The 27,668-nt window shown below is 43.3% G+C and overlaps 1 protein-coding gene across 2 annotated transcripts; it reads left to right on the top strand.

Annotated features, from left to right (window-relative positions):
* The first annotated feature begins 845 nt into the window (after positions 1 to 845).
* Positions 846 to 27,261, top strand: Oamb (Octopamine receptor in mushroom bodies). 2 transcript variants are annotated; one of them, XM_070216487.1, is made up of 7 exons: positions 846 to 936; positions 1,635 to 2,037; positions 9,404 to 9,890; positions 14,863 to 15,154; positions 15,439 to 15,675; positions 16,849 to 17,362; positions 25,092 to 27,261. In XM_070216487.1, exons 4-7 carry the CDS (start codon positions 14,903 to 14,905, stop codon positions 26,036 to 26,038), a joined length of 1,950 nt encoding a protein of 649 aa, XP_070072588.1. In that variant the 5' UTR covers positions 846 to 936; positions 1,635 to 2,037; positions 9,404 to 9,890; positions 14,863 to 14,902; the 3' UTR covers positions 26,039 to 27,261. The 2 variants fall into 2 exon arrangements, with proteins under 2 accessions (XP_070072588.1, XP_070072589.1); XM_070216488.1 differs by lacking the exon at positions 25,092 to 27,261 and adding an exon at positions 22,243 to 23,927.
* Positions 27,262 to 27,668: the final 407 nt, after the last annotated feature.

The raw sequence follows: 27,668 nt of genomic DNA, 5'->3' as shown, positions 1-27,668 counted from the left end.
GGCAAGGGGCGAGGGGGCGTGGCCCAGAGGCGTTCTCTTTTCATTTATCATTATTACTGGGCTAGACCAAAACGGGCCAAAGGTCAGTGAGAGATAAAAGTTGGGCTGCGAGTCGATTAAACGGGCAGAAATCAAGTGAATAATGGCCGCAACAGCTCTTGCATGGCAAATGCCCTCCAACCACTCCGCATACATTTCTAAACATTTCTATGGAACTACCATAATGAGTTCGCAATCGGGTGTATTGGCTATTGGCGAAATTGTAAGCCAAAAACTTGACTAAAAATCGTAAAAAATGAACGCTCTACGCAATCAACGCTCCGCAGCTCTAATGGAAAATTGGGCAAATTGAAGTCGGAGGAACTTTGTCATAAAATGAAATTGCTAGAAAAATCAACGGATGGTATAATCAGAATAAGGCTAAAAAGAGGAAAAAAAAGGGGCAAGTGTGTGTCCTTTTTTGCAGCCCGGACAGAAACATCCTTTCTGCCGCTCCTGCTCCGAATTTGCCAATTTATTATGCGTGCCTTCTTTTATTTGTCTGGCCAAAAGGTTAACAAGCCAGAAAGCGTCGCAAATCAAAGGGAATTTCAACTGGCTGCAGGCGAATGCAGATTAAGGGAATCAAGAGATTATAATTAATCAGATCTTTCTTGGCCTGCTGAAAGGAAAACTCGCATGCGATTTTCCACCTCGGCCCCGCCGAAAAAGCGACTGTTGCGCGTTGTTGGGAAAATTCTGTTATTATTCTGAGCGCTGTTCCATCCATCTCATCGTTCCCCCTGTTCCATTCCGTTCGTTCGCGGCCCGAGGCCTGTGAGCCAACAGTTGGCGATTGGAAATTCAGTTCGTGTTGAAAATTCTGCCGCGTCGGTTGTGCCAATTTGCACGAGCGGAGAAAAACTGGCTAACGGTTCTTGCCGACGGCACATAACGGTAGATAACAGCCCTGCTGTGTGGGTGTAATGGTGTTCTAGTGTGTGTGTGAATTGCCGAAGAGCCGAGTGCATGTGATCGCGGAAAACAGCTGTTTCCACCATTTTGTGATTTCAGTTCTTGTCGAATCCACGATCGAAGCAATGGGATATTGGCCATTAATATTTCTACCAGCGATTACCCATGATTGATAACCAAAACTAAAGCTCGCAACAGCTGGCTACGTGCTTTCTGGTCAAAAAACAAAAATATTATTTAAATTCGCAACGCGCGGAGCGAGTGAGTGCATTCATTACGAAGACGCGAGTGTGAAACGAGTGTGAATGTGTCTTATGTGATTTTATGGGGTTTTCTTCAGCGCCGTGCTCGTTTCGGCTAATCAAATCGCTCGCTTTCGTTTCGTTTTGTTTCGTAATTTCCCTCATTAGCAAACAATTTTCCCTTCTGTCACCCAAAGCAAACATAGCATTGACAAAGTGCAATTTTGATAATTGTCCCGCTGTCACAGTGCCACATATGCAAAAATAAACATTTCTGAATATGATGTCAGCCAGCAGATCCGAATTGAATTTCTTTCGCCTTGCTGTGTCTGCTTTGTTTGAGCAATGACAGCAAATAATTGTTTTGCCATAAATTGCCAGTGCAATGTTGCCAATCTACGCAATTAACAAATAAAACATATTTCAATCAAATTCTAGCGCAAACAAACTATTAATTTCACAAAAACCCGGCCTAGCAACGCCCAATCGAAAAGATCAACAAAACACTGAGAGAACTGAATACGAAAAACAAAAATCAAGTGCTGAGTATGGAGATTTTAGGCAAAATGCGTGCAATTATTCAACGCATGACAACCAATTAATTGCCAAAAGAGAGCGAGAGCAAACACAACCCGCGGCAACAAGTCGCGAGACCCCCAGAGAATATATATAGCAATCTGGGGAGCCGGTTAACGTAACGCCTGCAAGTGCATCGGAAAACCAACACCAGGCGGAGCGGCACTTGACCGCTTTTCCAAGCGATTCGGCGACGGCCGCTTGGCTAATCCCGCCCAGAAAACTCCGCTCACAATCGCCATCGACATCGCGATGATTTATGCAGGTGAGTCTGCCCGAGTTTATGGCACAGAATAATTTCTGAGATATTTACATTTTCGGTATATTAGCTTAAAAGATCTTAGGATCGGGCTTTGAATATATACTAAGTCTGTGAGCTAGCGAGTTAGACCTGATAAAATGGAAAAATATATTTTTAATTGTAATCGCACTGTGAAAACCATTAGGTAATAAAAATATATTTAGCTTATTCATATATTCAGCCATAAACTTTTTATGATATTTGTTGTATTTGCTCTAGAATAACAAGGTCTTTATCATATAATATGGCCCTCTTAATATAATTAAATGGTAAAATCTAAGAACATACTCTTATTAAAGTGTACAAAACACTAGCTAATCTTTGCAATTTCAAATCTTTTTATTTATTTTAATTTGAATATTATAATATTTATTGCGACTGAAAATCTGGGAATTAAAAAAAACCCAAGAAAATTATTTAATAAACTTAATATTTAGCTTTCATTTCTTGGTTCTAATAAAGTTAAAATTATTTTGAGAAAATCTCTATTGCCTATAAATTTTTATATTTAAAAAAAAAATGTTTCAGGGGTCTTTAGATGCCGTCTTTGAGTTTGTTTAACACACATTATGCATCGCCACCAGCAGAATCGCGAATTGAGAAAAAGCATTAGTGCCAAACGGAACGGGCTATAAATCCATAGACTCAGTTAATTACAAACCCATATCAACATCCACATCCACGAAGGCGACGACGACGACGACGCAATTAGCAGGCGGGGAAAGGCGCGTGGCATTCAAATTACGAAGCAAAACGGAAAAATTCGTCAAGTGTTTTGTGCATTTTTGCGGTTTTTTTCACACAGAGCTTAGCACGTGCCCGTCGTCCGCCTTCGGTTACAGATTTTGTTTATTCACTTTCGGTAGCCTAATTAACTAAATTGGCTGGCTTGTTGACAATGGAAACCAAAGTGCGACGGTCCCAGTGCTTGGCAAGAGTTCTGCCGCCCATCTTCCAAGTTTTCCTGCCGGCGAGTGTGAAGCTTAGCAGACACAAAGGCCAGTTGACAGGTGAAATGGGGGCAAACAATGGAAGTTGTTGTGACAGGGCCACAATGGACCGACCGGCCCAATAACACGGACAGACAGGACAGACAGACGGGTTGCCAGCCGAACGGAGCGAGAGAGGAAAATGTAGTAATAAATTAGGTTTTTAAATGTATCCCCATTTATTTCAACTTAAAGTGTGAAATGCCAGGCAGCCCGACTCTTATTTAGTGACACTCAAACAGACATTACCCGTATGCGACTAAAGTCACGACTCTCCGACATTAATTACCAGGCATACCCAAATCCGAAGCTTTTCCGATAATATGGCTAGAATAGAAGCATTCCGAGTTCTACATACCCTTTACAAAAATATATATTTAGTTCTAGAAGAGTTCAAATATAACAAACAACTTTAAAGAATTTTTTTCAATCCTAATTTAACTTTGAAACTTAATTTTTGTATCATAAAAGTATGGTTTTTTACTCGTTAACTATATGTTAAATGTAAATAATGTATTTAAATACTGTACTGTGATTTTTAAGAACTGTAGAGACTACAAAGATTTTTGATGAATTTTTTAAGATCTCCTTATTTTAGTTTAGGAACAAACATTTTTTATTTTTTCTTTGGGCCGAAATCACGTTTTCACCAATGTCCCTATAGCTAACTTTGGCAATCTTTACGCCTGGCCAGGCACTGGCAAATGGGAACTGGGAGCCGGGAAGGCGAACTCCGAGTGGTAACAAAGCTGGCCCTAACATAATTCTGTGTTATGTGCAGCGCTCTGTGAAGGCATTCAAATTGCTTCCTTGTCCAGTTGAAACGACAATGGCAACCTACGTGCATAAGCCACCGAAACCTGAGATTCTTTAGCCCAGTCGAACACAAAAGAGCGTCAACATAGAATTGTGCAACCAGCGGAGCAAATGACTTGCCACTCGGCCCGAGGGTGAAACTTTACAATAAAAAAAAAGACGAGGGGAACTGAGGAAAGGGGGGAAAGCCCACACGTACTTGGAAATAAAACAAAACAAACCAAACCAAACCAGTTGAAATATATTAATGGGGCGGGCATGAAATTGTTTTAGGTGTTCGCTGGCGCGCTGTGTGTGTTGGCATTAAACTTGGCATTAAATAACAATAACCCGGCAATAAAACGGGGCGAATGAGCAGGAGGAACCCTTTCACTTTCAATCCTCAACGCGGTCTTTTTTGTGTGCCCCCCTTTTCGTGCCACTTTGCAGCTTTATTGCAAATTTTTCTCACCTCGCGTCCCGGTGCTTGGCATACGCGTCGTATGCGCAATTCGACTCATGTACGAACAGACAGGAGCGACAAGAAAACAATGGCAAACACACGATATTGCGTATGCGGCGTGTGGGCCGGGAATCTGCCGAAAAAAAGCAGTGAGCTCCTTGGTATGGGAAAGTATCTGCTTAATGTATTTAACACTCAGCGAGCACTTTTTATGACTCAAAGCCCCCAGTGTTTGGCTTTTCTTTTCCACTCATTTCATTTGGCTTCTTGGCGCCCCAAGATGATTGTGTTTTGATGCTTAGAAGGTGGAAGGCAATCAAATTTTCCCAGGGCCAGATCTCGTAAAAGTTTTGATTGACACGCAGTGGCCTGCAAATTAACAGCTCATCGCGATGCAGCCACAAAGTGTGGGGGCCAAATGAAGCATGAAGGGCCAATGGCCAAGAGCAACTGGAACGGAAATGAGTTCACTGCTCGTGGCGGGCTTAGCTCTTGAAAAATCACCTAATTCATTTAAATAAGCAAGAAGGAGTCGGCCAAGTCCATTCGCCCAAAAAGGACGTTGCAAAGAGTCTCAAAACTTGGCTTTTATCTGCGCAAAATGAAGGCTAAGAGGGGAGGCGATGAGTCTTCTTTGCCGTCGCCATCGTTGTCGAGTCGACAAACTAATTTAAAAATCCACTTGCTAAGCGTTTCCCACCTCCGAGTTCCATGGTCCATCGACCGGAGAGGCCACTCTCTGGGGCCTGGGCTATTTATTTTTTCATTCCCTGCCTTTTATGATGATTTTGCACTGCGTGGAAATAGTAGAGCAAACATTTTAGCCCCCAAGTGTTTAAATATAAAGCGGAAATGAGCTTTACTCCCAGGTCCTTGGGCTCTTTTCCGTTTTTTTTTTTAAGTATTCTTTAGTCGAAACGTGCCAAATGAACTGAGGACCCGCAAAGAACTTTCACTAGCGAGTGTCTATGGGTATATATGTATGTATGCTTGGAAATGCTAATTAATGACTGCAACTTTCTTCGCCAGACACTTTTGAATTAATTGCACACCTCCACGACCCAGCCAGCCAGTCAGTCGGTCCAACTGCCATTCGAGAATCGTGCAAAGTGCCCCAGACACGAGCCATGTTTGGGATTCCGATTCCGAATTCAACGCCCGAGCAGTTTTGTAGATAAAGTCGATTGCGATATTTGCGATTGCATCGTATGCAAAAATAAAATGTATTTTTGTGTGCTCGGTAAAAGCAATTTATGGATTTGATTTCAATTGTTTTGTCATCTTGATTGGCAGCCCGAATTGGCAACAACTCATAGTTTGGCAGCCAGCTATCTGTTCGATGTCACTGCCAGATGAAATAGTCTTTACAATCCAGACGCTTGTTCGATGCTCGATTACTCAGCCCTGAACTTTAACCCCCCACGTCAAATCGAATGAATTGAAAACCAAATTGGTTTCCTGGGTGTGTGACTATGTAATTAATCTAATTTGCAACTTGCCTCCGGGGCAACATTTGACTTTTGTTTGCCTCTACGTGCGTGTTGACAAAAGTCAATGCCAATACCAATAGCAAATCCAATCAATAGACTCCTGCAGCTGTTCATGCATTCAGCACATAGTGACATTCATTAGTTAATTGATCAAGCGTGGCGAAATGTGAAAATCTTCGGGCTTCCAAACCCAAGCCCATTCATGCAACTTTTTCAACCGTTTTTTACTGCAACGAGCTCAGTTTCAGGCTTTGCCAGGGAAATTCTTTTATGACAGCATAAAATCCAAACACAAATTATTTCGCACATAAAAAGCAAAGCAGCGCGAAACGAAAATACAAATGTTTAGAAACGACCGACGAACATAATGCCACATGGACACATAGACATAGACGCAGGCATAAAAGGAAAAGTTGTGTATATACCATATAGTCTGCACTATACTACATAGCTATATGGTAGGACGATTCCAGAGAGTGTGTGTGCAAACAGAGGACCAAAGTGCCCAAAGCGTTTTCACAGTCAATTTTGTATGTAAAGGCAAAGACAAGACAACGCCTGACATGTGTGTTTGGGGATGGAGATGGGAATAGAAGGCTTGGGGGATGGGGATTGTGTCTGCAGATGGAATAGAAGCAGGGAAAGAAGGGTTTGGCTTAGCGTGAATTTTTATATTTCGTTGTGCATGGCACATAAAACCTTTTGTTAGACGAGCTGCACATGCGGGTGGATTTGTGTACATTTAGGACGGCAATGAGCATGAAAGCCATTAACTACTTACACACAAATGTGCGCCATTTTAAAGTAATTCCTAGCTACTTAAATGTTTGAAATGCTTTCCACAAAACGTTTATCCAGTGGAAGCTGATGTAATTTGGACTTAAACTCTTGCTTATTTAAATTCGAAAGTAGTTTCTGAATAATGCATTGCAAATGTTTGTAATAATAATGTTTGTAATAATATATATAAATAAAATTTAAAATATTTATAAATAATTATCCCAGTGAAGAATTGGACATTTAAAATATTTAACTATAATAATTTACTTACATTATGTATTTTAAAATTATAAACATTTTCTAAATTAAATTTAAAAAAGTTGTTTACACTTTCCAACCGTTAAATATTCTTTAAGGACTGGTTGCTCAAATCAAAGTTGTCTATCCTGAGTTAACCTCCGCCCAATAAATTCATTATTTCGGCAGGCCAAAAATAAGTGCGTATAAATACATTCGCTGTATTAACAATAATCCTATTGGGCAAACACAAACTTTGCATAAAGTAAACAAGTCGGTGGCTCCCTGCCCAGATGCTTACAGTTGTTTTACCCACTTTTACCTTAGCAGAGTGCACAATGAATGGCTACAATGGGGAAAAACAAGCAGGCAAACAAACAAACACGTTCACAAATGAATGCGGACAAAAAGGAAACGCGAGGCGAAGGCAAATGTAATGACACTTAAGTGGCCCTGAATCTCAATCTCTTTGCAGTCGAGTGATTTCGCCCTGTCGCACTTGGCAACACAGCGCACTTGGTCACTTGGTCGATGACGTATGCAGATGTAGATCTAGATGTTGTTCCTGGTTATATGCTTCTTTTTACGACCATCTAGGGCATCATTATCGAGCTGAACAATCGGAACCACTTGAAGCCTTTATTACTATGCTAATACGCAGAGGTCTGAACGTATTAAATTCATATTTAATGAGTCTTTGTGTGATTTATTTGGGGTTGCCAGAAGTTCTTTGCTCTGCAATTCATATTACTTAGCCCCTTGGATTGCTCTGTGTTTGCGCAAGTTAATGAGATTCCACCTTGGTTTCCGGGAATCCTCTTTATTTATACTTAGCCCATTCGTGACTGTTTGCTTGGAAGCCACCCACTTTTATATTTTTTATGCATTCGGCAGGCCACTAATTAGTTTACCAGGCCAGTGAATAGCGCATGCAGCGCACAGTTTTGCCCCCTAATTCGTCGGAAGTCACTTGTCGTTTTCGGGCTAGGGATAAAAGGGCCTGCACATGACGTGGCTTGGTGCACATTTCCAGCTGAAAGCCGGTGAGTTGATTTAATTTAGCGAGCACGAGCATAAATGAGATCAGCGTTTCAGGCAGTGCATAATGCCATAATGGCGCACAAAGAGCCTGTTAAATTAGCATATACATATTTTCGCCATTTAATCTCATGGCTTTTGGCCAGGAGGAGTTGCTTTAAAATGAATCAATGTCCTCGTGCCGTTGGGCCATAAGGCAAATATAAATATATTTATTAATAGGTGTCCACTCCGGATGGTCTTGGGTGTGCCCCGTGGGCAAATGAATAGAAATTGGCCAGGCCCAAGGAAGCGAATGCTGAATGTCATTAAATACAAATTATGGTTATTAGCGGACTTCTGGCGAAGGCCAGGCCCTGACAATGATTTGACCTTGTTGGCCAAAACGCGCCGAAAATTTAAATGACGCATTCGGCTCAATAATACGAATATATAACTGTTTGACCAGAATGATTTGGGGATATTTTCGGGGAGACGTGGTCTTATTAAAATACTCCCATTAAATATGCGCAAAGGCGCCAGAAACTTTCCCACTCGGTCGCACCCATGACTTATTCAATGTTTACAGTGTTGACAGCCGCGCCGGTTCAATTCGGTTCCAGTTGGGCTCAGTTTGGCTGAGACTCCATGGTCAAGGGACACGCTCAAGTTATTAAACATTGATTACCTATCGATTTTATCCCTGTTCTTGTTATTCTGCCGCTCCAATTTCGCTCGTGGGCGGCGGAGCATTTGGCATCGAAATGTAAAATCGAAAGTAAAAGATGGCAGCAAATGCAAATTACCTGTGAAAATGCAATTTCTCATCTTTTCACAGTTGCGGCAACGCAGTTTGACATTTAATTTTCGGAGCTCCGAAGAGAAGGCCATCTGGATTCGGAATTCCCCTGTCAAGCTGACGGCGTGTGAAATGGGAGAAAATGGAATAAATTCAGGGTATGCAAGTGGAAGAAAATTCTGGCGAAATGGGCAAATTAATCAGGACGAGAAATGCTTTAAGAATTACCAAAGTTGAAACTGCAGTCAGCAGGCCGAAGGCAGAAGGCAGAATTTACAAAGGCTCACTCAATCAAAATTGAGTTACTTGCCAGTATCGCTCGAACAACTTACTTGTTTATTTATTTTGCACATAACTTTTCAGTGGAATGCAGGGCCTGAAAAGTTTCACGGCTTCTGCACAGTCACTTGCAAAAGTTTCCTGTCAGGCAATTAGTAAATTCTGATAGCTTTTGTCAGTCTCTGCCTTATGCCCGAGAAAACCGATTGGATTTAACAAAATCCGAAAACACCCCCGCCCACAAACGATTTGAACTATCTGGTGATTTAAACTCTGGCAACGTGACATTCTGGAAAATCTAGTATAGTACATAGAAAAATTGCCAGTAGTTGGAAATTGCTTTTGATAACTTCCTAAGCTCACACTAACGAACTGACAAGCTGCCAACACTCTCGTGATGGTGTTAACTTGTTGAACGATATAAATTGCGTATACGCCGTGTGATTTATAAAAAAATGTTTCTATTCCCTTTTTATTGCAGCTATTTCTGGCGGTCCATGTGGAATATTCAGCAGGACCCGCAAATAATTGACATCAGAGTGTTTGCTGCACACTTGTTTGATATGTAAACCGCGGGTCGTGCCAACAATAGTGTAAACAGCGATATCGCACTCCTCTGCTATTCGACTATTAGAGCCACATATTGGCACATTGACTCACTGACACACTGACTTACTGACCCCCCGGAACGGAGTGGTTCTGGATGGAGACAGCCTGCGGGTGCCGAGGGCCACGAGACGCACAGGAATCAACTGGAGCGACGGCATCGGCATCGGTATCGCTCTTGGTATCGGACTCACCATCGAAAGCACTATTGGCAGGGGCATCAGCAGCCGCTTTGGCCACCGGTTGCCAGGCACAACCGCAGCTTCAACAACGGCAGCCACATCAACAACATGGCCATAAAGCAACAGCACCGAGCGAGCTGTAATTCATGGTTACAACTACCCAACAAACTGCTGATATTGGTGAGTACACTAAATACCCAGAGGGGACTAAATCAGAGGGTGTCTATTTTTAAGGTTCAAGGTAGCTGTTTTTAAACGAGGGTAGCCCTGGGGCCTCCCTAAATGGGTTTATGTTACCTTAAAGAAGAAAATATTTAAAGTCCTAAGATTATGGAATTGATATTGATTTTTGAAATGGTTTGTCAACTTCTAACCAAAGAGTAAAGTGCTTAAATTAATTTATGAAATTTAAACAACTTAGTATATAATTTTCTTAAGGATCTCGCACTAATTTTTCTGAAAGGTTTTAAAGGCATAATTATTCATATGTAGTACATTACTTTTACGATAGTCAATTCAAAAGCTTTGACTAAAGTCACTTTGCTATTTTTAGAAGGTTCTACTTTCTAGGTCAGGACTCGCTTTCCTTCGTGTATCTTGATTTCTCTGACAACTTACACAAACAGCAATCAATCAAACAATTTGCTTGCGACTCTATTTACCCAAAGGACTTGTGAGGAATGGAAAGCATGTCGCGCACAATTAGTCAAGCTGCTGCTAGAACTTGTGCTGTGCGTTAAAAATTTAGTTGGCAACATTTCCTGTTATTATTTCCGTTGCCCCGTTGCTCCGTTGCCTTTGTGGCAAAGTGGCACGCACGTCCTGCCACGCCCCCAACGTTCTCCTCATCAGGGAGTTAGGGAAGCTAGTAGGAGTATGTGCCCTGGAAGCGAACACAGTTGACAGTCGTAGGCACGTCCTAGTTGTGTGGCCATGGGTGTGTGTTGTTGCTGCTGCAGTTGCACAGCAGCTGTCAGCTGCACATTTCGCCGACGGCTATGGTGAATTTGTCCTTCCCCCTCCTCCGCCACACCCATGTCCACGTGAATGTTGCAATCAACTCTGACACGATGATGTGTGTGCGCCCGACATTGATTATCTTGTAGTTGTCTGTTTGCCTAGCTGCTGCTGCTGCTGCAGCTACCGTTACCGTTGGCCAAATGAGCGGCAATAAATCCAATGAATATATATCCCCTAGATGGGGCACACTTTTATGTGTCTCCAGCAGATGGCAGCCGTAAAGCTGCGTACCCACACGTTTCGCGGCCTCGTAAAATGGCAAGAGGAGTGAAAAAGTAGGAGATCTGCTAATGACCCAACTACTTAACATTATCAGGAGGGCGAGCCATTAATTAAATTTTAATTACTTGAAGTAATTTTCATAATAAATCAGCTTTTCAGCCGAGAGAGCAGGGAAACTCCCTTGACAAGACCTCTTCAGATATCACTGGAGCAGTTCACAAATCTCGGGAATCTGGACAAATCCAGCGAACACATCGAGAGGCTTTGGCCTGTCATTTGCATTTAATTTTCAATTACGTAGTTGTATTCGCACTCTAAGGGATTTGCAGGGCCTAAAGTGAATTTCGCCGCCCCCGGGATAGTTTCGAATGTTAAAGTTCAGGCCTGGCTGGCTTTATTTGATCTAAAAGTGGGGGGAATCTCATCCCCCATGTTTTGGGCGCCATTTGCGCGCAATTATCTGAATTAAATTAAAAGTTTTTTGCGGGTACTGTCGTCGGGCAATTGCAGTTGGCAGAAATCAGCAAGCCGCAAAATTGTTTTATCTGCGTGGGGCTGAAAGCCTTTGCGGCTGTGTGTAATGGTTCGGTTTCCGGCTATGTGGCCACTGGAAATTGTTGCGAATTTCGCGTTTTAATTCAACTCATTTAGCGGCCGAAGCTACGCGTCCGGCTAATTGGTGGCAACTTGATTTTACGCCACAAATGTTGCGGCATTGTTAGTCCCAGTTTTGGTTTTTTAGGAGGGGTTTATCATGCTGATGCACTTGTTGAAATATTCATTTCATGCGAAAGGTAATTTCAAACAAGCTAATTACAAAATTAAATTCAATTTAGAATCTGCAAATTACTCAAAAAAATCCGAAGATAACTATATATAATGGTTAATGAAATCCGATTCTGGGATTGCCCCTTGGCCTTATCTTAATCAACTTGTTGCAATGCCCCTGGCATCCACAATTTATTTCCCTGCCAACTTTTCAGAAATCTGATTTGCTGCAATTTCTGCAGTGGTTTTATTTTCGTTGCTCGTACTTTTAATTTCCTCTCTGGCTGCGCCACACAAATTGAATCCAGGTTCTCACCCCTTATGAGGGGAGAAAGTGCAGTGGTTTTACAAAACTTCACCTTCCTTCTGGGTCATTGTGACCGTAATTTAATATTTATTTTGCGATAATGGAATTTCATGCTTAATTTGTATGCACAAGATCTGTCAGCTAAACTGTCTCTATTGTTTTTCAGTAAATATGCATTAAAAAGTGTTTGTTGAGAAATGAACTGCTACCATTGAAGCGAGGAAAAATAGAGAAAAACCATTATATTTCATTAAGGGTTTGAAATTTAATAAAATATGTAAATATTTTTTATGTGTTGCATTGCCATAGGGTTTGTTATTCATGTCCTACAAAAATAATTGCTGAAGGATTTAAATAAATCAGAAAAGGTAAAGAAAACCCTGTAAATAATATGCAGGTTAAATATTACTGAGAGTTTTAAATTGAGTCATTAGTAGAAAATGAATGTGTAACAGTAATTTGTATCTCCATAAATATATATACATGACTCACAGAAAATGTATTTAAAACTTTTTTACGCCTTTTGACATTTTAATTTCGTCTAAGGAACTCCGCTAACTTTTTAATGCTGCGGTAATTAAATTTAATTTGCTTCAAAGCGCCACCCCTGAGCTTGTACTCTTTTCAAATTTTGCTCTTTATGTCATCGTCAACTAGGCGTATGCGTAATGGAACAAAAAAGGCCGTGTTGCATCGGCTAGCTTAAACTTATAATACTCTTTTTGTTTATAATTTATAATATTTGTTTATATAATTTATAATATTTTTTAAATGCCAAATACATTCTTTGCGTTAATACAACAATCTTGTGAAAAGTTTCAATTACCAACATGCTGCTGTTTGTTATTCAATTTTCACATCAACTCATTTTCCAAGGGTATTAGCCAAAAGGGAATGCGTATACGCCACGTGGGTCGCGTGGGTGGAAAAAGCTTTTACAACTCGGTTTAAATGCCAATTATTTATTACGCTCGGCAATTTAATGTTGGCGAATTTCAGCGTGCAACTCAATTTGGGCATTTCTCCTTATTAGCTGCCACAAAGCAAATTTCGGCATGCAAATTTTGTGCGCCAAGAAAATGCCATCGACCGCCTTCGAGTTTCAGTTTCAGCTTCAGTTTGAGGAAGGCTTTCCTGCCACGGCCCCGGGCGAAAATGCTTTTAAACTTTACAACTGGCAACAATTTTCGCCGAACTCCTCTTTGGCCTTTGCATTTTGTTTGTCATGCGAGTAATTTATGCGAGCCTCGTACACGCACTTCTTGCCCGGATTGGCATTATTTCGAAATATCCCAGAGCCACTGCCAAATGTTGGGCATACTTTGATTAACCCCTCGGTCGTCGGTCCACAAAGGTTGCACTCGTAACACAAAGTGCTACCTTGAACTTAACCCGTAATCAATGATTCGCCGAGTGTAATTTACAAATCGATATGGGGCTACACTGTACAGTGTACAGTGTACACTGTCGTTTTCATATTGCTGGGTTTGGTTGATTGGCAACTGGACATTTGTTATGGGCTCATGGGATCCAAGCTGCATTATTGAAAGCACCTTTCCAAACATTAAACTGACCAAAACAGGTGTTCTTTGGCCCGTGGGGGCTACTTGCCAAAAGTTCACACAATTTGCGGCAGTGGATTAGTCTTAGAGTGAATGTGTATTTTAATCGATTTGTTGCGTGCTGTGAATATTTCATACCCGGCAATTACCCCGAAAATCGACCTGAGGGATTTGTATTTCGGTGGCTCTTTCCCCCGAATATTTTTGGGGTGCGTGCCCGGCAGTCGGCCGAGCCATTAAAGTCAAAAATAATTTCAAATATTGATTAGCAACCAAATCGTGCGCGAATATTGAATGAGCGGCAATGAGCTCGCTTTATGGCAGTTGATTGCTTGTTTAGCTGATTTTGTAGTTTATCGGTTATTATGTCCGGCGATGTCAGCTATTTGAATGAACATCTCTTCATTCAGTCCCTCGATAATGAAAATGTGCTGTCAGTGTCGATTCGCATGCCAATTCATTGATAGATTTTACCCGAGACACACATCCCCATCCACAGGCGCGCACAAAATAAACGACCGCAATTAATTACGGCAATTAAATTGCAATGTGCAACTGCAGCTGAATACCAAGTGAGCAAGATATGTGTATGGCTTCGTTTCCATTCCATTCAGAAATTCCCCCTGCTCGCGACGCACTTTATAATGGCGGTATTATGTATCCGCAAGTATTTAATTTTCCATTATTGGCGCAGGTCAGCATCGGATAAGACTTGAAGGTTGCGCTTATGCTGTCTTACAAAGCAATTAAGCAAATACGCCAACGGCGTTATGGTATATCCTCTTTTGTTTTTCGGTCTCTGAAGCACAACATTCCCCTACCTACTTTGTTTTATGTTTTTGCTTTAAGGCGATTTCTCTTTGTAACGAGCTTTTTTACTTGTGGTACTCATTAAAGGGCATATCTGGGAAAAAAGAAACCGTAATCTTTTAAAATATTTATAAATAATTAGTAATTTTTTCCCATTTGTAGACTCAATTATAGAATTAAATCTAATATTTTCAATAAATATTAGCCAATTTGTAAATGGGGCTGCCTTCACATTTTGCATTGTTCCCAAAATAGAGTAATGCCCTTTTGGTCATGTCTAACCCACGCACATTTATATATTTCTTTTGGCCCTTCCTGTTTAACGACCACTTAATTCATTTTTAGTCTATTTATAGACCAGCCTTTTATAAATTAATTAGGCATGCGAGGCCACAGGTTGTGGCAGCATTTAGGCGAATTAGTATTGTTGAAAGTCAAATGGCTCTCCCTCTGTCCGTTGCAGGTGGCGAACACAGATACACACCCATCTCAAAAGTACCGCCATGAATGAGACAGAGTGCGAGGATCTCATCAAATCTGTGAAATGGACGGAACCAGCCAATCTGATCTCCCTGGCCGTACTCGAGTTTATCAACGTTCTGGTCATCGGTGGCAACTGCCTTGTGATTGCCGCCGTCTTCTGTTCGAATAAGTTGCGCAGCGTGACGAACTTCTTCATTGTCAACCTGGCCGTTGCCGACCTTCTGGTGGGTCTGGCGGTGCTACCCTTCTCGGCCACCTGGGAGGTCTTCAAGGTGAGTCCTAACTTTTGGCAATAATTTGGCGATAATATTGATTTTAAGAATATATTTCCCTCTGAAAATACCTTTTATTTAAACTAAAAAATAAAAGAATAATAAATCAAATACCAAAAAAAGTATTTTTTAAGGTTTATTAACTTTTTTCATATTCTGTAATTTCATTGTAATACACTTAAGTTCTTTTCTGAGCATAAGATCTTTACTGAGCTTACTTATTAAACATATTTTCCAAAACATCTTTAATATTATTTATTTTATCATTATTTTTTATCCACTAGGTTTGGATATTCGGCGATCTGTGGTGCCGCATTTGGCTGGCCGTCGACGTCTGGATGTGCACGGCATCGATCCTAAACCTGTGTGCCATATCTCTGGATCGCTATGTGGCGGTCACGCGACCCGTCACCTACCCCAGCATAATGTCCACGAAGAAGGCCAAGTCCCTAATCGCCGGCATTTGGGTACTATCATTTTTTATTTGCTTTCCGCCGCTAGTCGGCTGGAAGGATCAAAAGGTGAGTTTGGGCCAGCAACTGACCCGCAAGTGACCCGATGCGATAAATTAACAAGGGGAAGCGCGGTTTGTCTCTGCCACAAAAGGGCTGAAGCCGAAAGAAGGCCGACAAAATTGAAAGTCGGTAAACTGTTTTTAGCACGCTCAAGCCTCGTAAAGAACACAAAAAGCCAGGCGACAGGCGACGGGCGAAAGTTGCTTTTTCGGGGCCCCCGAAAACTGAGGGCCATTCTGTCATTGACACCATTTTGGGGTTGCCAGCAGTGGTTGCTCAACCACAACGACAATGGCTCGTGCCAGAGACTGCAATCCGGCTCATTTGTGCCAAAATTACCGTAAAACAAGACACGAGTTTGGTCCTTTCTCAGGCGGAGGGGCGATGTTGGTTCCTTTTCTAATTTAGCTCCCCTTTTGCCATTATTCTTACGCAATGGCACTGATAATGATGTGTTACACATGCCGCAACAACGTTGCCAACAAGAAGAGTACAATTTATGGCCACCCCAGTCAGTGGGTAATCAGATCTCTGGTCCTTTGGCCCTGCCTTTTGGCTATCTCGGTTTGCACTGCCTCAAGGTGGCGATGATATGATGGCTTCATCGTAGCTGCACACGAGAATGTATCCTTCGAAGGACACTCATTCGCATTCCACTCGACTCAATTTAATTCGATTCAATTCGATTCAGAACTGCAGCGGCTGAGTGCAGTTGAATGGGCCACGTTTGAATGGATGGCATCGGGCATTCAGCCTGCTGAATCGCATATCGCAACCCGGTTAGCGAGTCGAGGCTGTTGGCATCGATTATTATTATTTCGCCCCCCTCCGCTCGATTCAATTTCAAGCAAAGCAGAGCACAGCAGGCTCGGCTCATGGGCCACATGGCGATAACATGTTCTCACATACATCCAGCCAGCGGCATTTATTTGGCCGGGATGTTCTTGTTGGCTCTTTGTTAACGCCACCTTTTGGCACGAGAGTAATATTTATGCGCAACACGTCGGCGAATATCTCTGGCAATATAACCCGCTTTAAGTTGCATTTTTATTGGCTTCTTAGCGCGCCGTGAAGAGGGTGCGCGCAGGACGAGGGTGGAATTTTAATGGGGTCCTCAGGAATATCAAGTGTCATCCCGTGATCCCATATTTCTCATATCTCCCTTCTCTGCCATTCCAGGCGGTCATACAGCCGACCTATCCAAAGGGAAACCATACGCTTTACTACACCACCACGATGTCAAGCTCGGAGGCTGGTCAACTAGGCTTAGATAGCATTAAGGAACAGGACGAAGTGTCGGCACCGCCGCCGCATGTGGGCAATGGCAACGCCTACAATCCCTACGATCCCGATTTCGCCCCCATCGATGGATCCGCGGAGATTCGGTTGGCGGCCATGGGTTCGACCAGTACAACAAGTACTACGACGACGACTTCGAGTTCGATGTCGAGCAGTACGGAAGCGGAAATGGATCTCGATCTGCTGAACGCACCGCCGCAGAACAGACTCGTGACCACTTCCGGCAGCTGCCCCTGGAAATGCGAGCTGACCAACGATCGCGGGTATGTCCTGTACTCCGCTTTAGGATCCTTCTACATACCCATGTTCGTGATGCTCTTCTTCTACTGGCGCATCTATCGGGCGGCCGTGAGAACCACCAGGGCCATCAATCAGGGCTTCAAGACCACCAAGGGTAAGTCACATCCGTAGTAGCTAACCAACTGACCAAAGAAAAACCACCACTACCATTCAAGCTCATTTGGACACGATTTGTTTGATCCTTGTCACCTTGTCACAATTTGTCCTAACGTGTGCGTAGCTAACAGTTTGGTTTTGATACTCCTCATCTCTCTCTCTTTGTATACATATATTTGTTCGATTTACCAAATAAGTAACGTAATCACGTAGCTAGTTCATTTTATTCAGCTTTAATATCGATTGCTAAACAGTTTCCAATCTCTCGACGTGTAGTCATTAGTGTGACGTCCCGTTTGTCCCGTTTTTAAGTTTGGTTACCTTGCCGATTTACGATTTACCTTTACCTTTACCGAAAAGTGTACAGACTCACACAGAGCATTCCACCCACCACCCACTACTCGACCTTGTCCTCGTCCCCTGAAAAGCATAAATTGTCGCAGAAGTAAATAACAACACAACTTGGTGCTCAGCAAACATGAGGAACTGTATAAATCGACGACGGCGGAAAAAACAAAAAAATAGACAACTAAATTTACATTCATAAATAACTACTCGCACACATTCACAAACACACACACACATACAATTATTGTCGGCATTTTGTTTTTGTGTTTTGCACATAAATATACATGATAAATAACCTGGAAATGAGTAATTCTATAAATATACATACACATATGCATATACACTTAGTGAAAGCCCAAGCATTACAAAGTTAACCCTCTGCAAATAGAGCTCTGATTTCTATAAAAGCGAGCAGAAAATAACATCCCTATAAAAAAACGAAACTCTGTAAAATACGGATTAAATTAAAGTCCCTGTAATTTAAATCCCCTTAACGTTATTTAAATAAATGTCATTATAAATTAGCACCGCTAGGTCCTAACTCATAAATATTAATTAGCCTAGTGTACCCATCTAAGTGAACATATAGAGGCGTGAGATAAACAAAAACGCCCCAAATTAAAATTGTGAACAACCTGCTATGAACCCCAATCTTCCCCAATTTGATTTCCAATTTCGGAAATACAAATCTTCCTTAAAGATTTCAATCATCCCCTAAGACCCGAAATCCAAATCCTGTTCACTTTAAATTATCACAGCATTATATCAATCACATGCTCAAAGGAGAAGTCACGCATCATAATTAGCATTATATTCCGTGATGGGCAAAGGCAAAAAATCGATGAACGCTGAGGAAGCACATCAAACAAATCGGCTTAGATAAAAAGGAGGTCGGGATTAAATGAGAGCTGAAGCTCGCCCATTAGAGGCAGCCAGAAAATGGCAGACATGAAAGCGACCCATGGGCTAAGACAAAAAAATAAGGAATATGACTTCCCTGTTCGGTTTTCTGTTTGCTGCCTGTGCAAATTTATATTTTCTTAGGTTTTGTCATTTTAGGCCTCACTGGAGACCGAGACCTCCAGAGGCCCCGTGCTGTGGTGCTGGCGATAATCCCCGGGTTCCCGATTCCTTTTGAAGTCTGCGGAGCCCACATTAAACTGGCATCGAGTGTTTATTTTAATATGTTCCACATTACTCGGCCATGGCCACAGCGCACTTTCTTCCGCGTGATCAGCTCATTGGGCACACGGATATCTCGGATGTGTCCCATCTTACATAATGTATCCCATGGCTAAAGGCAGGCGCACGCATTCATGGTGATAATCTGCAGTAACTAAGCCAACCGACTGACCGACTGACTTTGGCGGGAAAATCAATAGAAGGGCCATTCGTGTGGGGAAATCCAGGGGAAATCGATGTTCCTGCTAATATATTAGCCCCACAAATCTCGCTGCCTCTGGGATGTATGCTACGAAAATTGCATTTTAAAAGTGATTGCATACTTTGGGGCGCCGACAGCCGCCATATTGGAGTTAAGTCTATTTGAAAAACGGAAGAGGGAAGTGCAAAGGCAAGTGCAAGTGCCTTTCGGGGCCAGCAGTTGTTTTTGTTTTGCCGACAGTGGCAGTGTCGTTAGTTGGCGCCATTTTGAGCACAAAGCTCAGATTTGCCAGCAGCTCACACGGCCACCCAGCCACCCACCCACTCCCTCACCAACACAGGCGAGAATCAGCGTGTGGCAGCCTTGAAATATGCTTTGTCTCCTCGCACACACACACACACACACACTGGCAGTCTGCTGTTTACCAGCACACCCACACGCGGGCCAGCTCGTTATAGTTTTCCAAAAACACAGCGGTACTCAAAATAATAGTAGCCAAGAAAAGGAATCAATGCCTTCAATTTAAAGTTTTTAACTATTTCTTTTTTTAAATTTCATGTGGATTTTATAAGGTTTAAGATTTTTCTTAAAAATTAAAAAATTAAAAATGATTTCATATTTTATTTTAGTATTTGGATTTCTTTAACTTAAATATTTGGATTTAATTAATTTGTTATATATTTTGATTTTAAAAAATGGGATTCTCGAAAAACTTAAAATTGTTATTGCTATATTGCTCGCAAATATTTATTTATTTTAATAAAATGTAATATTAAAAAAATGAATAAATGCAAATATACAATTTTTAATGCCTTCAGTATTTTCTAAACTTTAATTAATAGTTAAGAATTTTCAAAATTCTAAAAATGTCTTGAAAATATATATTTTTACCAGAGGCACACCATTATTTTGCCCATTATTATTTTTATGAGCACTGGCCGTGTACATGGGCCACTTGAATGTGCGTGCAAAAAAGCCTGAAATCACTCCGTGACACAATGCGGGTGGTTCTGATGCTTTTGCCCGTTCTTCATTATTTTTTTGGAGGTCCACATAGGTCTACCATCCAACCCACGCGCCTTTTCAGTGGCTTTTGAAGGTAATCAAGTTTCAAGTTCAAAACTTGTCGAGGTTCACGGCGTCGACCACCGGGTAGAAGGGCGAGGGGGCGGGGGCTACTGTTATTGTTAGGCTTTAGAAATTTCAGAAGTGTGACCCTGGCCCTGTGTCAAGTGCAGAACGGAAGGGAAAGGAAAGGATAGCGAAGGCAGGGATCCGAGCAACTTTCGTGCGAGCTGCCCCTGGCAGCCGGTCTTGAGTTGAGTCCTCCTGGGCCTTGACTTGCAGCCACTTGTCTCCTGTCTACGTCCCGGCCAGGCCATCGTTCAAAGGTCAAAAGCTGGCGACAACACAGAAACACAGCGCACATGCAAGTCCGCCAGCATTAACAACTGGCGGCGGACAAATCAATTCTGGCTAATTACCCCGCGACATTCAGACATTCAGGCGAATGCCAAACGGTTTTATTATTATTAAATGCCATTCAATTAAAGGCCACAAAAAGCACCCACAAAAATGTGGCGAGTGAACTGTAAATGCCAAATTAATGGACAGCAAACAACGGCGAATGTAAAATGCCAAATGGAAATTGCGAAATCCGGCCAAGCATTTCCATGTGCATTTATGTGCAGGGATTATCCCTAGTGGAAGACAAAAGTTATTCCAACATTTATTTAAATAAGCAACGCCGCAGGATGCGAAACATCCCGAGGCTCTGGACAGAGGGAAAAGGAATAAGGCTTTCGCCGGGATTGCGCCTTCATATCTTGGCATATGTACATACATTAGGATATTTTTTTCGTTATATATTTGTATACAAATTGTTTGTTTAACTTTCATTTTCGTTTCGGGGGGGTGAAGGGCCAAAAGTGGAAAAAAATCAATAGTGTATCCTTTTTTATTTACTGTATCCTGCATATGTTGGGCTTCTTGTTTGAACACATTTTCCTTTCGCCCACTCTCGTTTATTCATAGGCGAACCATATTTGTTCTCAATAGGTTTAATATGGTTTATGCAAATGAAAATGCGGCATGCCTCGCTTTAAATTAAGATAGCTTGAAATGATGCTGTGTTTGCTCAACATGGATACCCATCCGAGTCGTTGCCAATATTTATTCAGTTCACAATTCGGAAATGATAGCTGTCTGTTATGCCAGAGTAACCAATAAGTAATGAGCTCGACCCTTTCGGTTAATTACTTAAGCCACTTCTGCGAAAGGTGGCTAAAATCGATTGGGACAATTTATTTGAGTACTCCCATTAAACCGACCATTCTCCCTTATAATTCCATGGAGTACATTTCGCATTTTAATTCCACTTCCAGCCCATCCCTCGACCTATCCCACAAAGAATAATAAATAAAATTAGGCCAATAAAACCATGCCCAGCGGGCGAAAAAACCCGATAGACAAAGCCAAAACAAATAAACCCAAATAAATTAACAAACTTGTTTATAACAATTAATTACCGAACATATTTTAAAGTTATAAATGATGTGATCAATATCCATAAAACCCCTGTAGCCCCGAGTCCAAAAAAATGCCTGGTCCTAGTTTTAGTAAACCGAAAATAACGCAACCAAAAAAAGAAAAAAAAAACAAAGAACATTCGACAAACTCCAATATTTGTACGTTTATCTTGTACTAGATTTTAATAATGGAATGAGCCCCTTTTTTCTCTCTCTATAAATAATATGTTTGTATTTACAAAAGTAGAGCAGCATTTTATTAAACATACTCCAATACTCAATTACAATTACTCGTAAGTTTATTCCACCATTAAACCTATCTCAATGTAACCAGTTCGTAGTTAGTCAACCGCTCTCTGTGAAGTGTCAGTCAGCAAAGTTTTTACCTTACTCAAGGCGAAATGTATCTTGCATCTACTTATGCGAATGTATCTAACTCAATCACCATTTAACCACACATGTCCATGTACAATACAAGCTGAATGTCTTACATCCGATCCATGTAACCCAGCCACAAACCACAAGCCACAAAGCCACCAATCCACCGAAATTAATCCATGAGAGGTGGTCAAACCGCGAAGCAAACTCCGCCCAATTGCTCCCACTCACTAATTGCAGGCAGTCCCCGCGAGTCGGGCAACAATCGGGTGGACGAGTCCCAGCTGATATTGCGCATCCACCGCGGACGACCCTGCTCCACCCCGCAGCGCACACCCCTTTCGGTGCACTCGATGTCCTCGACCCTCAGCGTGAACAGCAATGGGGGAGGCGGAGGTGGTGGAGCAGGTGGAGGAGCAGGGGCCTCTGGCGAGGATCACCTTCAGGGCGGCACCCCCAAGCGAGCCACGTCGATGCGCGTCTGCCGCCAGCGGCACGAGAAGGTGGCCATCAAGGTGTCCTTTCCCTCCTCCGAGAATGTCCTGGATGTCTCGAGTAATCAGCAGCAGCAGCCGCCGCCTCCCTCGCCCCACTATGCGGTAATCAGCAGCGCCAACGGACGACGTGCCTCCTTCAAGACGAGCCTCTTTGACATTGGCGAGACCACCTTCAATCTGGATGCAGCTGCTCCCTCGGCGGGCGACGGAGACCTGGAGACGGGCCTCTCGACCACCTCGCTGTCGGCCAAGAAGCGGGCCGGAAAGCGGAGTGCCAAGTTCCAGGTGAAACGCTTCCGCATGGAGACCAAGGCGGCCAAGACGCTGGCCATCATCGTCGGCGGCTTCATCGTCTGCTGGCTGCCCTTCTTCACGATGTATCTGATTCGCGCCTTCTGCGACCACTGCATCCAGCCGACGGTCTTCTCGGTGCTCTTCTGGCTGGGCTACTGCAACTCGGCCATCAATCCGATGATCTATGCCCTGTTCTCCAACGAGTTCCGCATCGCCTTCAAGCGGATCGTCTGCCGATGCGTTTGCACGCGCAGTGGCTTCCGCGCCTCGGAGAATTTCCAGATGATAGCCGCGCGAGCGCTGATGGCCCCGGCCACATTCCACAAGACCATTTCCGGATGCTCGGACGACGGGGATGGGGTGGACTTTAGCTGACTAATCGGCAGCTACGAGCAGAGTCCGCTGCAGCGGAGCTCCTCGCTGCCGCAGGAGGCGGAGTGCTCGACTTCCGTTTCCGGTTCGCAACGGCGCATCCGGCGGGGTGGATTCTGCAAGGGCCGCGTCCTCTAAAATGGGGGGATGCCCCTGTGTACACAATGCATTTCGCTTTTTTGATACTTTTGTAAGCACACCGCCAGACGCAGAAGCAGACGCATCCCACTTCTCAAAGAAAATGAAAGAAAACTGTCAGTATTCGCATTGAACGACGTTGTAACTGTATGGCAATAATTTTCATGTATTTACCTAGACCTAAGGCTATGTTAAACCATATAGATATGTACTACTATACCTACCATATGAGATACAGATACGGATACAGATCACCAGGAGATACACCTGTTAGACGTTAAGCAGCCCTTTGTTTTCAGTTACGTTGTTTGTGTACATGTGTTAGGCGCTGAGGAAAACTCTCACACGCATTAGTTAATCCAGATATATATTGAATGTATATGTATGTGTGTATCGCAGCTGTGTAAGTCGGCTGCATTTTCAATAAAAGTAAAACAGCAAAAAACAAAAAAAAAACAAAAAACGAACAAAGCAAACATGAAAACCAATCAAAGTGAGGACAAAAGATAAAAACAAGTGCCGACGAAGAAAACAGAAATTGGCAAATACCAACGGGTAACTAACAGGTATTGACAGGAGGTCAACATTCCGTGACATTAAACAAGTATCACAAACGTTATGATCTAAACCGACGATCTTATTCCCTTCTAATATGTATACTTTTCGGGATATGATTAGGTCTTGATCAGGTCTTAATCTCTCCCTATCGCTAACAAAAGATATTTTTTTATTTTATCTGAAGAAAATGGAAAATTCTCTAATAGGGAAAAGTAATCTGTATTGATTAAAGACTTTAGAAGAATTAGTTTTAAAATTACTTTACTTTACTTATTTCTTAAACCAACTGGATTGATAATACCCTTTTTACGACTTTCTGGGTTAAAATTACATCAAAATGAAATAGTAATTTCTATCCCTATCAGTTACCCTAATAATTACTCCAAGGAATGACATAAAACTCAGGCTCACAACTCTTATAGATTTTCGGAACCCCTCTTAAATGGCAATCCAATTGAATAGGACTTCGCCCACGTATATAAGTTGTCTGCCTGTGAGTCACATGATCTGCTGCCCAACCGAGTGTCCATAAAACGCTGGGCAGACTTAAAGTCCTCGAGTGTTTCTTGGACAATAAGCCAGCTTTTAATGCGACCGAAGTAGTCGAGAAGCAGCGAAGCAACAGTGCCAGTAATGGCTCGAGTAAAATATTGCATTATTGCGCCGATTATTCATTACTCGTCGCGGGTCGAGTAATGAAAATGTATTCAGCAGTTAAACGTGCGTATGAGTAATAAATGCAAAGCGAGCCAAGGCAGCCAACATATGCGCAGGCTGAGCGAGCGAGAAGGCGAGGATTATGCAAATGGTTGTGTTAATGAAATAAAGTTCGCTTTGAAGGCGGCTTAAAGGGGACTACGCTTCTTGCAAGAGATTGTGTGGCGGGGGGAGGGGGGCGGAAAACACCGAAACGAGGACTACGACAACGTCGAGTGCTTGTCGCGTTTATGGCGCAACATTTGCATAATTACGCGTTTAATTTGCTAAAGTGCAGGCAGGCTGGCAATCTGGCAAGCTGTCGAATACTGGCTCTTTTCCAGGCCAGGGAGGCCAAAAGCCGTGAAGTAGGCAACGAATTCCGAGTGCGTGCAGCAGGGCGTATGAGCGATATTCAGGGGTAAAGAGAGAGAGAGAGAGAGAGAGAGAGAGAAAGGGAAGAAACAAGCAATATACAACACCGCCGAAATGTAATACCTGTGTATAATACCTTCTTTCCCCCTCTTTGACCAGGTTCCAAGGGCATCGGTTCGCGCTTCGAGGAGCAGCGTCTCACACTGCGCATCCATCGTGGAAGGGGCTCCAACCAGCAGGACTCGATGCACAGCAACGGCAGCACCCAGAGCACCACCACCACCCTGGGCACCCCGTCGCCCGAGAGGCTATCGAAGTACGCCACGCGGCGGATGCACCACCACCACGACAAGATCAAGATCTCGGTCTCGTATCCCTCCAGCGAGAACATCAGCGAGCTGGCCGGGCACGGGCACGCGGATCATGGAGGTCACGATGGGCGGCGGCCATCGGGCAACGCCCTGTTCGCCGTCCACTACAACGGCACCAATGGGCGGGAGTCCACGGAGTCACAGCTCTACCGGCAGCAGCAGCAGCATCTCGGAGGCAGCAGCTCCTGCTACCTGCAGGTGGGCAAGGGTCTGCCCGACTTGGCCAGGCGGCAGAGCAACACCAGCGAGGCTGGCGGCTCCTCCGGGCACTCGCGTCCGGCCAACAAGAAGATGGGCAGGCGGAACATCAAGGCGCAGGTGAAGCGCTTCCGCATGGAGACCAAGGCGGCCAAGACGCTGGCCATCATAGTCGGCATGTTCATCTTCTGCTGGTGCCCCTTCTTCACCATGTACATCATCCGGCCATTCTGCCAGGACTGCGTCGATCCGCTGCTCTTCTCGGTGCTCTTCTGGCTGGGCTACTGCAATTCGGCGGTCAATCCCATGATCTACGCGCTGTTCTCCAAGGACTTCCGGTTCGCCTTCAAGCGGATCATCTGCCGGTGCTTCTGCTCGCGGCAGTCCGTCTCGCTGAAAAGTTCGCGGCGAGGATCCGACATGTCCGCCATTCGCATCCGTGCCCGAACGCCCAGCATCACGCCCAGTGCGGCGGCCCACAGTTTCGGCGATGAGAGTGAGCTGCACCACTCCGAGATAAGCAACGATCCCAGGTGACGATCGTTTGGGCCCAGCTCGAGCTCACAGAGCAGCTTGGGTGGGTTGAGGAAGACGAGTCTGAAGGTGCCCGTCTACGAGATTTGCCATCCGCTGGTCATGGAGACGGCCTGCTACTCGTATGTGGAGGCCACCAGCGAGGGATCCGCCACCTGCTCAGTGGTCGGCGGTGGATCAGGTGGAGGTCCCAAGCGGACGCAGTTGTAGCCGCGGGAGTTGTTGGCGCTGCGCGGAACGGGTTCGGGATCGGGGGCGATTCCCTTGCCGGTGGGGCAGCGGCCAAGACGCGTGGTTCGCATCGAGTACAGCGATGCCAGGGTCTAGAGTTCGCCAGCTGAGGTGGCTACACTGAGGGAAAATGTAAATGAGTCTTCTGGAAGTAAAGACTGCTTATTATGATGGTGATTCATCTCTCTGCACGCAAGTAACTTATGATCTAATGATTTAACTAAATAGTTTCAAATTACAGTATTTATTATTTATATTTTCTGTAAGCATTACTGATTCAAATGATAAAATAATATCATATTAAACGAGTTAAATTTAATAAAATCAACATAATTTAGTTTAAAGACTGCTTCTTTTTTCGAACCAAATTAAATTAATTACTTTACAATTTTTGTACTTAAAGACAGAATTTGTTCAAAATGTATTTTTCAAAACCACTTTTCCCTCAGTGTAGAACTCGGCAGCATGAAAGATGAACCGGCAACTGAAATCCTGCTATCCTTTGACATGAAAGGGGGCAGAAAGGACTTGGCCTTGCTTTGAGCAACGGCCTCTGTAAGCCAACCATTGTACATTCGACTTACATTCTAACCTAAGATGGCCAAATGGCGACGACGAGTTGTGTATATATATGTATAGTCTAGCTAGGAATCGCTGGCACTTGAGAGTTGTACCTTTTAACTTCCGCATGAATATTGATATCTGGTTGTTACCTCTAAGCAGAAACCAAATTGTTGCTAAACGCAAATAAAACATTACCCAGTGCTAAACAAATTCGTAACTACATAGTAAAGTGTTGTTAATGTTGTACTCCCTAGGCCCGCGGAGAGATTATTCTGTGTCTCGAATACGAATACATGTTAAATGCAATAAACGAACCCCTTGCCTACCATAAGTATACGTACGGCACATGAATATACTATTCCCATATACGATCCTCAAGTTAAACGTTTTGTGTGCTACAAATAAAGGAAGTTTTATTTATTCGGCAACTTAAAGTGAGAGTTTCTTTGAGTTTTCCTGGCTCTCGAGGAAAGGGGGTTAAATGGACAAGAACCAGGGTTTTAATTAAGCGGAAGTACTCGTAGCGCGGCGCTACAAAGTCGCCCCTAAATGAGAGGGGCAGAAGGTGAGTGCGATAAAAGAGTTGCAGCATAAAGAAATTGCCGAGCTGCCAGCAACAAAGGCCAAATTAAAAGCTGGAATGCCCGAGGCACTTCCGCTAACCGAATTAAAGGCTGAAGTACAGTGCGGGACATAGCTGGATGGGTCTCAAATTCAAGCTACATTTATACCAAAGGCATTTCCTTGGATTGCTCCCTCATGCGGCCACATAAAATAGACAACAGCTAAATGAGTCGACCCACTAATTTATGCCCAGAATGAAGATTCTCACTAACTA

The sequence above is a fragment of the Drosophila takahashii genome, chromosome 3R (genome assembly GCF_030179915.1).
Source record: "Drosophila takahashii strain IR98-3 E-12201 chromosome 3R, DtakHiC1v2, whole genome shotgun sequence".
In the NCBI taxonomy this organism is placed as follows: domain Eukaryota; kingdom Metazoa; phylum Arthropoda; class Insecta; order Diptera; family Drosophilidae; genus Drosophila; species Drosophila takahashii.
This window is presented reverse-complemented; position numbering and strand designations above follow the sequence as displayed.